The 16,060-nt window shown below is 28.2% G+C and overlaps 1 protein-coding gene across 1 annotated transcript in view; it reads right to left on the bottom strand.

The window, feature by feature from the left end:
• The window catches only part of LOC111622618 (vacuolar protein sorting-associated protein 13-like), a 435,263-nt gene that overhangs the window by 121,128 nt on the left and 298,075 nt on the right, over positions 1-16,060 (bottom strand). The window contains exons 56-61 of the mRNA XM_023365028.1: positions 11,531-11,647; positions 11,327-11,428; positions 3,580-3,624; positions 3,151-3,192; positions 2,608-2,700; positions 800-907 (exon numbers count right to left, since the gene is read on the bottom strand). Coding sequence (XP_023220796.1) covers positions 800-907; positions 2,608-2,700; positions 3,151-3,192; positions 3,580-3,624; positions 11,327-11,428; positions 11,531-11,647 — 507 coding nt within the window. The remainder of the gene's footprint in view (positions 1-799; positions 908-2,607; positions 2,701-3,150; positions 3,193-3,579; positions 3,625-11,326; positions 11,429-11,530; positions 11,648-16,060) is intronic.

The raw sequence follows: 16,060 nt of genomic DNA, 5'->3' as shown, positions 1-16,060 counted from the left end.
AATAACAACACGTGAAATCACTAAGAGATTAAATTTGTCAAATTGAACTGTTTATGAGTACTTGAAACAAATTGGTTTCGTTTCAAAGCTCGATATATGAATTCCACGAGTTCTTAAAGAGAAAGCTCTATTTGGTGAGATATTAAGGAAATTTTTTTTGGAGCTTTTACCAGACAATTTAACAATTGATTCGAAAGTGTACTGCATTCGAGTAAACAAATTGAGTAATATCATCAAACAGAAAAAGCCAGCTAGAATTGATAAAAAAAAACAGCTGTAGTGTTTTACCACAATAATGTAAAATTTCACACAAGTTTGGTAACTCGTCAGAAACTGTTATAACTTAGATGGGACGTGCTATCACACCAACCGTATTCGCCAGATCGAGCACACTCAGATTATTACTTGTTCCGGTCTGTACAATTTTTTTTAATTGTAAGACATTTGACAATGTCAAAAATCACTTGAATCGGTTTTTTGTAAGCAACGATCAAAACTTTTATGAATGAAATCGTGCTTCTACCAGAAACGATGACAACAAATATTTGACCAAAATGGTTGATATATAATTCAATAAAATATTTATTTATCATAAGAATATTGCGTTTTTTCCACGGAAAAAAACGAACTTACTTTCCGAACAACCCAATATAAAGGCAATTTTTAAAGTTTACAAAATGTTTGATGTTAAAAAAAATGAAAATAAAAAATGTTATTAATAAACATTATTCACACAGTTTAGTATTATATGATAATAAATTAAATACATAAATTATAATTCATTTTGTCAAATACTTACTCCATATGTTTGACCATCTTTACACTTAGCCAGAACTGTTCCTTGACTTCCAATTACATCAAGTGAGAATTTATCTGACCATTCCGAATCATTGACTTTCAGTGAAGCCTTAAAAATAAAAACAAAATTTTTTCATAAAATTTTCAAATTTCATTCAAATGTGTCATTTAAATAATTTGTTTTACAAAGCACAGCAACCTGAACCAGCAAATTATTTAAATCTAACATTTTTACCTATCTCTGCATCCATCTTCAAAATATCACAAAATGGAATTGTGAAAACACTGACTTCAACAAGAAAAATAACATAATTTCATCATACCTATTTTGATAACTGTCATTGATAATTATCTACTACCATCTGAGAACATCTCATTTTTCATCTTCTTGACAGCAAAAGCAATGCTTTCCTGTAATCTTTTGACCTTGCGACCACGCGCTACCGATTTTAATATCAGAACTGATGGCCCAATGAGAGAATCACTGCCAGTGCCTCGAATAGGTTAGTTTAGTGCCTCCTAGATCTCCTTCTCCATCTATGGATATTACCTATGCCTCGTACACAGATCTCATCTACTCCAGTAATGGATATTGCCTAATCCATGCATGAAGATATTACCTTTTCCACAAATTGCCTGTTCCATGACAAAAATACCACCTATTCCCCAAAGCGCCTATTCTCTGAACTGATCCTATCATCAACCTGTCTGCACAACCCTACTACTGAAGATGCCTCGCGTAACTGGAATGTTTTGACAGAACAATTGATCAGATATTTATCCCCAAGTGAATTATCATGTAAACTCTCTCTCTCGTGACCACTTAAATTATATAGTCCAGTTATTTCAATATAATATGATGTATATTCGTGTAACCTTTTTCTTTGTAATTAAATGATTATTTGTTTGCTACCCTAGTATCTGAGTGCATTACTTCCATCATGCTGTCTCATAGTCTTCCATCTGGTATCCAATCGCCTATGCGCATGACCATTCACATGTGGCAACTAACAAAAGAAAAGAAAAAATACACAGTTGTGGCTTCTGTGTCGAATGGGACACAATGGCGTCATCTTGATGAGGCACTGAAGAGGTGCCGACCCTCTGGTCACAGAATAACTAGTTTTAAACCAAATAATCATATTCACATAGTATTCAGTTTACAAATAATTATTCCATTTTGCAATATCCTGAAGATTGCTAAGGAATATGAGGAATAATGTTTTGACTCATACTGTATTTCCCCAAAAATAAGACCTAACTAAAAAATAAGCCCTAGCATGATTTTTCAGGGTGCTCATAATAGAAGTCCTATCCGTAAAATAAGCCCCAGTGAAGAATGTCAGCCAGATGATCATATTTAGTACGTCCATTGTGGGTTACAACGAACATATTGAATTATAATAATAATAATAATATATAATTAAATATAAATAATTATTATTATTAACATTAATACTTAAATGATAATATAAATTATAATTAAGTACCCAAGCAAGTGTCTTTGGACAAAACATCCCCTGAAAATAAGACCTAAACATATTTAGGAGCAAAAATTAATATAAGACCCTGTCTTATTTTCAAGGAAACACGGTATCATTCATGATAAATTATGGGAGTCCAGAGTATATTTGAACTTGGTATATACTGCAATATTTTATTGAAGCCAAATCATGCAATTTTTATATTTTTAGATATAATTAAGTACCGTTAGTTTTTTTTAATTATCTAATATAAAATTTAAAATAATTAAAAATTTAAAAACAGTGAAGCAAATCAATTTTATTATTTTAAAGACAATTTAATTACCTTTTTCTTTGCAAAAAAATTTTTTGCTTTAAAAGAAAACAACAATGGAAAATCCATTTCTGGAGAATGTTGAAGTATATTAGTTTCATCAGTCTACAATAATAATAATAATAAAAGTAATTGTAAGTAATTTTCATAATTAATATTTACATTAAATGTAGCAATTATTAGTTGTATTTTTACTAATTCTTGGATAACAAAATGCTAAAAAAAATAATTAAGTAATGAGTAAAATGCTTTTGCATCTAATTTACCTATCTGTTTAAAAAATAAGCATACAGAAAAGTGAAAAATCTATTGGTCTTACAGTGACAGAAGCAGTAATAAGAGTATAGATAGATATAATAAAAAATTAAGCAATAAACAGAATATTTAAAAAAGAATTCTAAAAAACATATTTATAACTTTTTTAAATTAAACAAATTATATTTTTCAAAATTAACAAAAAATTCAATTAAACATTCTAAACACTTTCAATACATTCCAAACATATGAGCAAAAAACGCATGCATAATGAAATATCAGGTTAGGATGAACACTCACAGACAAAGAGAGTGTTGAACCTCTTCTATTGTCTTTATCTGACTGTGTTAATAGAATAAATTTCAAATGTTGATCAATTAAAATATAAATTTCTACTCTATATGAAATTTTATAAAACATGCTTTATTTATGATTTAAATGCATATAAAATGCTTTTATAAGTCAATACTTTTAAAAAAGTAATATTAATACATTTAAATAAAATTTTACTTTTGAAACTAATTTTTTAAAATATGTTTTAAACACAAATTTCTGAATATTTTAAAGTAAAACTGTTAACATTATTAAAATTCAAAGTTATTTTTTTAACTAATAAATTCATTAAAATATTGTTATTAAAATTCAGATATTACTAACAAATATATTTGTAAAAATCTGTTAAGTTTTATTATGATGTTAAATTTTAAATATATTGAATTTGATTTTCACCTTTGGTGAACCTGATGAATCTGATTTCTCTAACTTCTTAGATTTCTGAAGAAAAAGATAAAAATAGATAGACAGAAGAAAAAAGTATTAATCACATATAGAACTAAAAAGGAACAACACTGATAATTACAACTTCACAAATTTCACATCAGTGCATTCACTAACTAAACAAACAAAAAGTGAATATGGATATCAATATATACAGAATAATAAAAAGTTTCTTTATATAACTTGAAATAAGTAATAATTTTATATATGTATGAAAATAAAAACAAGAAATAAAATTTTCAAATTTTTATTGACTAGTTTTATTTTAACTAACTTAAATTCTTTTATCATAAAAAATATGCAACATTATAAAAATAATAATAAATAATAGATTGTCATTATATTACAATAAAGTTAAATTTCACTTCCTAATTTTAAGTACATAAATATAGAAAACTACAGTTTTGGGTTTCTAAGTTTTTACATAACATACAGTGTGAATATGAAAAAATATATTTTCATAAACAGTCAACATTAAGATTGATAAAAATAGTATATTATGCAATTAGTTTATAATATAGGCGATTATGACACGAATTTCCGGAAGTTAGGTACACAAGCAGAGCAAGTGGGCCAATTTCCATAAATGCCATAATCGCTAACTATAAATAAATTGTCATATGGTATATTTTGTGGTTAGATTACACCTAAAACAATATACTTATGAAAATCAAAATTACATATACGCACAGTGTTCGTGTCAACCATGCCATAAAGTCATGCTACAAAAATTTTATGACATGGCAACTATTGATAAATATTGTTGCTGTACCATAAAATTTTTGGTGGTTGCATTAAAATTTTGTGGCACCCATGCCATAAAGCTTTATGGCATGGGTGCCACACTCACTGCATTTATACATGATTTTGAGTTCCATAAATATAGTATTATAGATATAGTCAACCACAAAATATATTTTACAGTGTCTTATATTTGTTTTAATTTTTTAAAAATCAATTAAATTATGGTCAAAATATTAGGACACTGAGAAAAAAACTAGAAAATGACATAGGCCATTTAAAGGATAATTTCTTAAATTAGTTCTTATGTTATAAAATTAGCAAATATAAAAAAAACTAAAATCAAAATTAAATTTCAGAACAACAAAGACTGATATTCAAATCAATTGCAAGACATTCTGTAGATTTCCAATTAGAGACAATCCAATGTCAAATTGTTTGTGGAACAGAACTAATGATAAAAGTTAATCCCAGAAAAATTTGGCATGTTGGATTTCCTGGAAGATGTAAATATTTTAACAAAGACTTTCTTATAAATCAGATTTAAGTAATAAGAATAGTAGGATGTACTTATAACTGAGTGACAGTAACAGTAGTTAGTTGTTACAAGATTCAAAAATTTCTATGTTTTAAGTATAATTAAAATGACAATTGTAATAAAAAATATATTTTCTATATTACATATAAAATCATTAAATAGTAAAAGCATTAAATGAATGAATGTAATAGAGAGAAGGAGACTATGGACTGCTTACAACAGATTCTCTTGTTTCTAGTTAAAATATATAAAATTAACTTTCATTAGCACTTTGAAAAAAATACATTTAAAAAATCTTTTTACATAAAAGGGATGACTATATATTACATAAGTGCTATGGCCAAAATGTTACACAATAAATTTAAAAGGAAGACTATTTTCTATATAGCATAAAAATGCAAAAACAACTTCGGCTATGAAAATAATGATATACAGTAGAGCAGGGGTCCCCAACCCAAGCCCGCCGATCGTTTTATGCGTGCCCGCCACTGTGCGACCACGATAAAAATATTTCAGTTTTCAATAAAATGCTATGTAAAAGTTTTCTTATTTTTAATGATTATCCACACAAAAGTAGAAATGGCATCCAACACAGATAAAAGAACAAAGCAAAATGCGACTGATCTCTTTTTCCCCTTGTGCCAAATCTTTGCCAACCTAATTTCCCATACCTAAAATGAAATGAACCGTTCTGTTTTTATGGTTGCTGTGACAACAAAGACATTTGTCTCATGAGAGCTAGACAGTAGTGTGGTTTATGTATGAGGTAAATGTTCATTCGAGGTATCTACTTCATTATTAATTTATAATTATATGTTCATATTTTTTGTATACTGTGTTTCCTTTTTCATTGTTTTTAAATACTTCCTCATTTTTACTCCAAAATGAGTGGATCAAGTAAAAGACAACGGACCTATAATTTTAATACTGAATGAGAGGATTCATATTGCTTCATCAATTTAAAAGACAAATGTATTTAGTATTTCATCCCTGGTGTCAGAGTGAAGTGAATTTACAAATGTATTTGTTTGTTGTGTGGAAATAGCGTTGCGATGCCGAAAAAACATAATGTTGAACGTCATTTCCTGACAATTCATGCTACTTTTAATATGAACTATCCACTTAAATCTGAAATAAGAAAGAAGAAAATACATCAACTAAAATCAAATCTGTCTGCTCAACAGTCAGTTTTCACTAGACCTGTGTTAAGATCTAAAAATGCCACTATTGCTTCTTTAAAAATTTCTCACATACTCGCAAAGAAGAAAAAGCCTTTCCAGGATAACGAATGTTGTTAAAAGAAACATTTCTTACTGGCGCCGATTGCTTATTTGAGGAATTTTCCATCAAACGTGATATCATGTCAGCAATACAAGACTTACAGTTGTCAGATAACACTGTTACAAGAAGAATACAAGCCATTTCAAAGGACATGCAAACTCAGTTAAAGAGTGATTTGGAAATATGTGAGTGGTTCTCACTTCAATTTGATGAGTCTACAGACATATCAGACACAGCACAATTAGCAGTTATGGTGAGAATGGTATTTAGTGACTTTACTGTAAAAGATGACCTACTAAAAATATTACCCATGAAAGGACGAACAACAGGTGAGGATATTTATAAAATATTTATAACATATGCAAAGTCGATAGATATGCCTCTCCAGAAGTCGTCTGCGATAATCACTGACGGAGCACCAGCAATGGCTGGTAATGTCAATGAATTTATTGCCCATTGCATAAAAGATAAATCATTTTCAAATTTTATGTCGTATCACTGTATTATCCACCAGGAAGTTTTGTGTGGTAAAATACTACCCTTCGGACATGTCATGAAAATAATTACAAAAATAGTCAACTTAATTCGCGCAACTCCTTTGCAACACCGCCTTTTCAAGGCCCTATTAGAAAATCCTGAAGGTCCTGATCTCATTCTGCATACTGAAGTACGTTGGCTCAGTAAAGGCAAAGTTCTTGCTAGATTTGTAAATTTAATTGAAGAAATAAAAAATTATCTCAATGCCAAACATCAAAATTTTTTTGAACTAACAGACCCTCGTTGGCTTTTTTCACAGACATAATGGAAAAACTGAATTATTTAAACTTAGAGCAGCAGGGAAAAGACAAACATATAGCTACAATGATAGGGTCTATAAACTCATTTAATTAAAGCTAAACTGGTTTTGTAAATATCACATCTGAAGATGAAGTCTCTTGTGCATTTTCCAAATATGAAAAAATAATAGGCGATGGTGAAATTGACATAAACATTTGTTATCAACCTTCAATTACTTCAAGACCAGTTTGAAAAGTGCTTTCAACAGTTTAATATCATTGAGCCAATTGTCACCTTTTTTGTCAATCCTTTTACTTACCAAGTAAATGTAACTGAACTAGCTACATACATTTCAGAGCTTGTTCAAGTAAGGACAGAAGAACTGGAGATAGAAATTTTGGATCTTCAGAACAACATTGTCCTAAAATCCATTGTATCAGATGAGAATTTCTGGAATATAGTTGAAAGAAACAAATTTCCATTTATGAAAAGAGTAGCATATAAAATAAAGTCGTTTTTCGGTTCCACATACTTGTGTGAATCATTGTTTTTGACAATGAATATCATAAAATCAAAGTACAGATCACGACTTACGGATGAACACCTTGACGATTGCTTACGAGAAAAAATATCATCATATTCTTCTAATTACGAAGCAATGGCCAACAAAATGCAATGCCAAAAATCACATTGACTTTGATATTTATATTTTTTATAAAGAATTTTTATACTTTGTAGATTTTGTATGCATTGTTTAATAATTACATATTTTACACAAGAATATTAACAATAATTTTTGTGTGTTAAATTACATTTTTTTTAATTAAATGTTTTTTTTTGTACATTATGTGTATGTATTATTAATGTAGGCTAGTATGCTATTCAAGCCAAGTATTATTAATTGGTAATTAAAACTCACTGTGTTTAGCATTATTAATCATTTTTCATTCACTTGAGCGCTTTCGACGAATATAATTGCCGAAAGCGCTCAAGTGAATGAAAAACGATTAATAATGCTAAACACAGTGAGTTTTAATTACCAATTAGTATGTATTATTATTAACTATGTCCAACTATAAATTCACCTTGAAAAAAATAAATGGTGCCCACCATCTGACAGGTATTCTAGAATGTGCTCTTAGGTACAAAAAGGTTGGGGACCCCTGCAGTAGAGCATCAATTATCCGAATGTTGATCAACCAAAACGTCAATTAACTGAAAGCTTTCCAGTCAGCAAATTTAAATTTCTGCTAGTACTGTGGTGCTGCAATCTTTGGCTACATCTTGGGCTACTCCAATATTATTTTTGTTGGTGTGTGTGTTTTAGCTGGCAGCATGGCGCAACCATGAGAGGGTACTTAGGGACGTGCCAGAATTTGAACGAATTTCAACATGGGATAGGTTAATATATTTCTTCGTACATAATCGGTTATCTAAAAAATCAATTTTCTGAACAATCCCAATCCCCAATTGATTCAGATAATCGATGCTCTACTGTATCATCATCTTATTTGCTTTGAAATGTTGCTTTGGGTAAAATATCTAACACTAGAGTTCAGTCAATTCATGAAGCATTCAAAATGATCAATTTTTCTTGTAACTTTTTATTTTCCATTTCAAGCAGCTTTTGATATGCCTTTTTGATAATTCTGGATAATAAATATAGTTGAACATATAATAGTATATTCTTCCACTTCTTATTAAATTTTTAATGTGATGATTTCATTATTAAAATTTTTTTTATTTTAAAATTTATTACGTTATGGATACATTTCAGCTATTTAAATTTTACAACAAAAACAAAATTATAATTTGATTTTAAAATTTAATTTAGCATAAATGATTCACACTTGCTCACTTTAAAAACTGTTCAATTCCTGAATTTTTTAAAATAAGTATTTTATAAAGTGCATGAAATTTTTAAACTTCTTGGAAAACATTATGTAATAAGATAACAAAAATATCTGTAAAAATACTAAACTACATTTCACTATTAGGTTTGAAAAAAGTCTTCACTTTCACTAATTTTAAAAGATTTTGAAATATCACATGAATATCATGGATTTAGAGACAGAAACAAAAAAGTATTGAAGTAGTAATGACTTATTATCATGCAATGCAATGAAAAATGAAAACTAGGAGGAAAAAAAACCTCTGATTTTTAAGAATGAAATAGATAAATCACAGATCAACTATTTTATAATGAGAAGTAAAGATCTAATGCTCACAATATAAAATTATCTTTATTAATTCACAAAACAATGTAATAAGCAATTATTTATTATGACATCATCACAATGCTGCACTGCAATTTTTAATCATATTTTTAATTTCTTTACTTAACATATATGTCCTCCACCTTCAAATTAGTAGTAACTTGTCCCTGTACATCATACTTTTCCTTTAACAATAGAGTTGTGTCAGTCATCTATCTAACACTTTTCAGGAGAAAATTTTTGAATTGAAATAACATGACTTTGGTTTGCACTGGAAGTTTGTATGTAGTTAATCAGGGCCTCCTGCCCCTAAGGTTTCCATATCTGGTCTTGTATTTCATCTACCTAATTCCATTCTCAAGATTAAAAAAAGACCAACAGATGGATAGACAACAGTGGGAATTTATAGGTCTACAATTTTTTCAAATTGCAGCCCAATTAAAAAACGAAATATTCCAACTTTTGAAGCTTTTACAAATATGACATTTTCCTAAAACATTGAAGAAAAATGGGCAAAAATGTTTGTTCCAGTAAAATATATTAGCCAAAGAAACATAACTGCCTTTATTATTTTAGACAGCTGACAAGAACAACTATTAAAACCTTTCTAAACGACAGATAATATTGAAATAGAATGAATAAGACAAATAATAAAGTTGCCTTATATTTACAGGGTGGTTAATAAATATTTTAAATTAGTTTACCTATATTTAATATGACAATCTTGTCATACTATGCATCAGTTGATAGTTTCATCTGCTAAAACTGAATATATGAATAAAATTTTTACTATATTATTAAGCTAGTTTTCTGTATATAACCAAACTTTTCTTATTGTTAAGAAAAATGCATTTACTTTGACTTATCAAAATCAACTTTTTTACTAAAAAATATAAAAATATATAAATAAATTTTCAATTATACAGAATTTAATATTCATATGTATAATTACAAATATTAACCTCAATGGAAAGACAGATATATGTAATGATTTTATAACTATATAATGAAAAAACGGCAAAACCAATTTGTATATCTGCATACTGTATATTATATATTTGTACATTAAACAATATTAAACAATCTGTATATGTTTAATATCATTATATCAAATAATTGTTTTACATTTGTAGAGTAAATTTTTTCTTTAAAAAAGTAAACACATCATTTTGGATTGTATGATAACAGAAGCAGAATTTTATCTCAAACATTTTAATTATAGGCACAATCATTCAATATGATGATAGTCTTCTTTATGGATAGTCTGTAACTGAGTAACTTTGAGTCACAAAGCTATGCAACATTTTTTTAAAAAAGTGATATAATCTAATGACAAAAGAATTTTCTAATTTAAAATGTGCTTTAAGGATTATTATGTATATTTCTAACTTTATATATGCTTATACCAGAAATGCATTATGTAAGATTATGTTAAAATAAGCTACTACTATACATATCACTGGTTATCAATTGACCTTGACTAAATTTATATTTAATATGTTGAAACTGTATATTTTTTGAATATATAACAAATATTAATAAAATAAGCAAAACCAATGTTTAAATATGAAACATACTGAAAATATTAGAATAATTTGCAAATACATTAATCTTTTTCTAACAACCTTTATATAATGAAATTTGTTATAACAACATAAATGTATATAAGTAATCCTAATATAATATTTTCAATTTATTTTGTATTTAAATGTTTTATTTCTTTCTATTAGCATTTGTTAAATTTAAATTTCTCAGAAATATCATTTACTGGATATTTTTAAAAATAAGCCCCTTCAAAACTAAATCCATGGGCTCATTCTTAGATAACAAATTTACTTTCACTTCCATAACTTCAGTAAACAACTTTTGGCATAACAATTTCAAAAATAACAATTCTCATAAACTGAAGGGCAAGAAATGAAGAAAAATCTCTTTACAGATAAAAGATTAGCTCATTGTTACAGTACAGTTACAGTTACATTCTTCTGTCATGTATATGTCAAATTTCAACAATCTAATAATTATCTGTTTAAAAAATTTGTAATATCTATAATTCATTATATTTGCTTCTGAGAACATTTAATTTTTAAACAACAATAATAGAAGTGTTCAATACTTACTTTACAATTAAAAACATTATACTTACTCTGTATTTTAAATTTAAACCTGTTTTATTCACCATCCAAAATGGACAATATAAAGAAAATTCTAAAGAACCCTTATTTTTTACAATACGCATGCCAAGATCCTGAAAGAAATTTTTTTTAAATCAATTCTTATGCTACTCTGTTGTTTCATTATTATTGAAGATGAATAAATCCAATCATTTCAATCATACAAAATACATTACCAAAACTAATTTCTTATCTGTATTCGCTGATGCCTCAAAAGTCCAAACAGATAACTCATTTGATGAAGTTTCTAATTTTTTTGAGCAAATCCATTCATGATCCAAGTAATTAGAAATCTAACAATGAAAAATTAATTTTATACATATATATATAAAACACTAACTATAAAATCTAAACTTATAAATTAAAAATACACTTACTTATTATATTAAAATAAAATATTTACATTGTATAAAAAATAAATAAATATTTTAATATTTTTTATACAATGTAAATATTTTATTCAAATATAATCAGTACTTTCAACTAAATAAAACTTTTATATTTGAAAAAATTCACACACATATTTACTTCTTAAAAAACTGGTTGTATGGAATGAAAACAAATAAATTTACTCAAAATCAGTAAAGAAAATAAAATTATTTACTGATACAAATGTTTTCATCTGTTTCTAATGATCATCAGGTATATCATAACCAATATCAAACAGAACAATGTTAAGCAATCAATATCAGCAAATACAGTAGAGCATTGATTATCCGAATCAATTAAGGACTGGGGTTGTTCGGAAAATCAATGTTTCAGATAACCGATTATGTACGAAAAAATATATTGATTTATCCCATCTTGACATTTTTCTCCATTGTGTGTCACTTGAATTTTCATCGATGTTAAGCCTAACAAAGACTATTGTATCGTTAAAAATTATTTTTTTATTTTGTACGAACAAAATAAATATATTAAGAAATATAAAAACAATAAAAAAATTATACTTCAGACGTTAATTTAGTATCAAAAACGTAAAATATTTGAGTAGCCCAAGACATAGCCACAGATTGCAGCGCCACAGCACTGGCGAAAATTTAAATTTGCCGACTGGAATTCTTTTGGATGATTGACTTTCGGATAATCGACGCTCTACTGTAGTTTTATTCCTTTTACTGGTTTTGGGTATATTTGTGTGTATTTTTATTCACACATATTCCATTCTTTTAAATAAATATTTTCATAACAATATTTTTATACATATTTTTAAATATTCTTTCTACAAAATTGATTAAATTACATTTAATTAGGTTCTAAACATACAAATAAAAAAGAGCCAACTTTTTTTAAATTTACATACTTTTAGAAGAATGTTCATGGTCTTGCAAAGAAGTTTAAAGCATTTACACTTACAAAACCAAAATCAAATTGTTAGCCATACTTAAACATAAACTGCTGAATTATTTTTCAGGTTATTATCTGGAGAACTAACCCAGAGTAGATTTTGAGTTCCATTCTGGTTCTAATTTTTCTTCCAGAATTTTCTGTTTTACTTTTTGACATATGAAAACAGTAATTTTTGCTTAATTTTTTAAAAATAGAGTTATTATAAAATAAAAATTTAATTTTATTTGGAAATAAAATAAAATAAACTTATATACCTACACATTTTATATTATTCAATGATACTGTTCAGGGACTTTTCTTGGACAGGAGAAATATTTTCCCAAAATATTTATAAAATAAATTTAAGTTTTAAAGTAATTAAATAATATGTAAACTAAATTTTTAGACTTCACACTCAAAACAAAATTAAAAATAGATAAGTAAATAAAAGCAAACATTTTTAACTTTGATAAATTAATTCCTAAAGCTAATTTCTGGTAGCCAGCAATGGAATAATCTGTAGACAAATGAAAACTATTTGTTATAATATAAATTATGGTTCAAAGAATTTTTACTTAATTTTTGTAAATATAATTCACATATTAGTGATTTTACAATTTTTAATAAACTGAGTAGATTGATAGTAACCAATAGTAACCATTTTTAGTCCTACGGCAATCTAGAAAATAGGAAATACAGTGGAACCCCGGTTAACGTTCATCCTGGTTAATGACCAAATCAGTTAACGAACTTTTATTTTTGCAAAAATTTTGTCTCGGATAATGAACAAAATTCGGATAACGAACTTAACGGCTTTTTGTGTCAAATTTCCCCAAAAGTTGGCAAGCTTACAGCTTGCCAACTTTTAGGGAAAATCAGTTAATCGTGTGTCGGTGATGGTCCATTTGTACGTAGGGTCCATTCGATGGTAGGGTCCATTCGTACGTTGGTGTGGCGGAGGAGACAAAGATGACAAGTATTTTACAGTGAAAACCGTTTATTAGAATGGAAAGATGCTTAAATATTTGAGGTAGTTGGAAATGGCTTATCTACAGTAGTTTCTCTCGGCACTGAGGAATGGCGTATCGCTGGTCCTACGATAGTGCAAGCTGATCAGTCGTGGCCCCAGAGCGGACGAGATGGGTTCGCTTGGTCACAGAAGCGATGGTAGGTGACAGAGCTACAACAATTGGAGCGGTCTGTGAGACACAACACAAATTTTAGTGGGTACGACTTCAGGCTTAATCCACATGAAGACGACACAGATTAATCGCCATAGAATTTTTATAAAAACTGCGTTTTGACCTTGAGATTTGGAGTTTTTATATTATTTCTTCCTTGAATCTCACTTTACAATTAGTCCTGCGTCCCATTCCTCGCTTCCCGATTGTTTTCTTCTTTGTCTCCAGGTGAAAACCGAAACCAGATCAAGTCACGAGAAAGGTTTGTTCCGAGGCGTTTATTTGACACCTGTTCGTCGACTCTGATCAGAGATTGTTGATAAACCTATAAGCCTTTTGCTCATACTTTAGCCTATTGTTTCTGCTATCTGTCATTTTAGAACTTTAACGACCATATGTGATGTTTTTATACCCGTCAAATCTTTCCCCTTTTCCGAAAATTTATCCTAGATCGACTGTTTATGAGCACGTCTTCCTATATTTTCATTAAAGAAAACCCATTTTACAAATAAAATTACAAAAATACGACATCTAGAATGGATTAATTGTATTTGCATTAATTTCTATGGGAAAAATTGCTTCAGTTAACGAACAATTCGGTTAACGAACAGACTCGTGAAATGGATTACGTTCGTTAACTGGGGTTCCACTGTAATTATAATTGCAATAGTGGGAATCTTGTAGAAGTGAGATTCGCTAATATAATATTTCCTCAATTAAACTCAAGAAATATATTTGAAAAAAACAACTTCCCTCAGAATACTGGGAAAGATAATTAACACACGAGAACCTTATTATATCCCAGTAACAATAAAAATTAAATAAAACTAATGTTTTTGATCATATTCATGGTCTTCCTCAGGCTTTTGACCAGTACAATTTGAATATGGAATGCATTGAACAGTTATATTTAAATTATCTTAAAATTCTGAAAAATTTAAAACTAGAAGATAATTTTTTAGCCAAATGTGCTACTATAGTGATAAAAATATCTTTACATCACAACAAATAAATATTAAGATGTATTTAATGGTGTAGAACAGGTGTGGCCGAACTTTTATCCCTTAGGGGCTACTTTTTCGGTAAAATATAGTCTGCGGGCAACTATGAATATGGGCAAACAATTTTAGGATTTTTCAAATTTTTCATAGATATTTTAATAAATAGTTAACAATTTCAACTAAAAAAAATATTATGGCAAATAAAGAAAATAAATAATTATATATTTTTATTTTATGAAGCACCATAATATTTATTAAATTAAAAAAATTACAATGTAAGGAAATAAATACCCAAAAAAGTTTTAGCAAATGAAGAAAAAATGTTAATTATAATTTTTTTTATTTTTTGAGATGAAATACTTATTAACTTAAAAAAATACATTGAATAAGCATTTTGGCCTTTCTTAATGCAGTACCATGTGGATAATCTCTTCATAGTTTTTATGAACTGTTAGAAAATGTCTTTCAACATTTGCTTTCTTAGGCAAAGCTACTGTTGCAGTGCAAATAAAACACACACATTTATTTTTCATCATAGTAAAGAAATAATCTTCTTCCCATTCACTGTGATAATGATAAGTTTTTATTTTTTTCTGGCCTGTACTTGGTTTATTCATTCTAAAATAATAGGGTTAAATATTAATAACATTTAAAACAATAATTAATAAACTAACATACCTGCTTCTGTTCACTGTATGAATAAATAAAAAAAATTAAAATTGAAAGTAAATACAAGTGCACAAACAAGGAGTAACAAGTGGATTGAAGCCAGGGGCTGTCACGTTACTGTCTGACACATGATTTTGCGCCATTTTATGCGATTGCATGCGCTAACATTCATTTGCATTGTTCATCAGGATAAATACAAACAGTATGGGTATGTTGCACAGACAGTCTATTATTGTAAGAATAAATTATCGAATTAAGATTTTTAAACATTAATTTAAGGGAAAGCAAATTGTTCAACTTTAGCTTTGCAGACTACTTTCAAAACCTTTGCGGTCAACCGGGGTCTACGTGTTGGCCACCCCTGGTGTAGAATAAGCATCTAATGTTGCTCTTGTTTTTTCTCATAGCACCACTTCCATGCATAAGAAACATTAGCAGCACTTACAGGAGCACAGTTACGATATCTCCAATCAAAGGCATGCCACCGTCCTAGCTTCCTATGCCACGGACCCCAAAATACAAGCCC

This window comes from Centruroides sculpturatus, unplaced genomic scaffold, assembly GCF_000671375.1.
Source record: "Centruroides sculpturatus isolate CEXI.00-Female unplaced genomic scaffold, Cexi_2.0 scaffold106, whole genome shotgun sequence".
Classification (NCBI taxonomy): Eukaryota; Metazoa; Arthropoda; class Arachnida; order Scorpiones; family Buthidae; genus Centruroides; species Centruroides sculpturatus.
The sequence above is the reverse complement of the archived record's forward strand: the minus strand, read 5'-3'. Positions and strand labels throughout refer to the sequence as shown.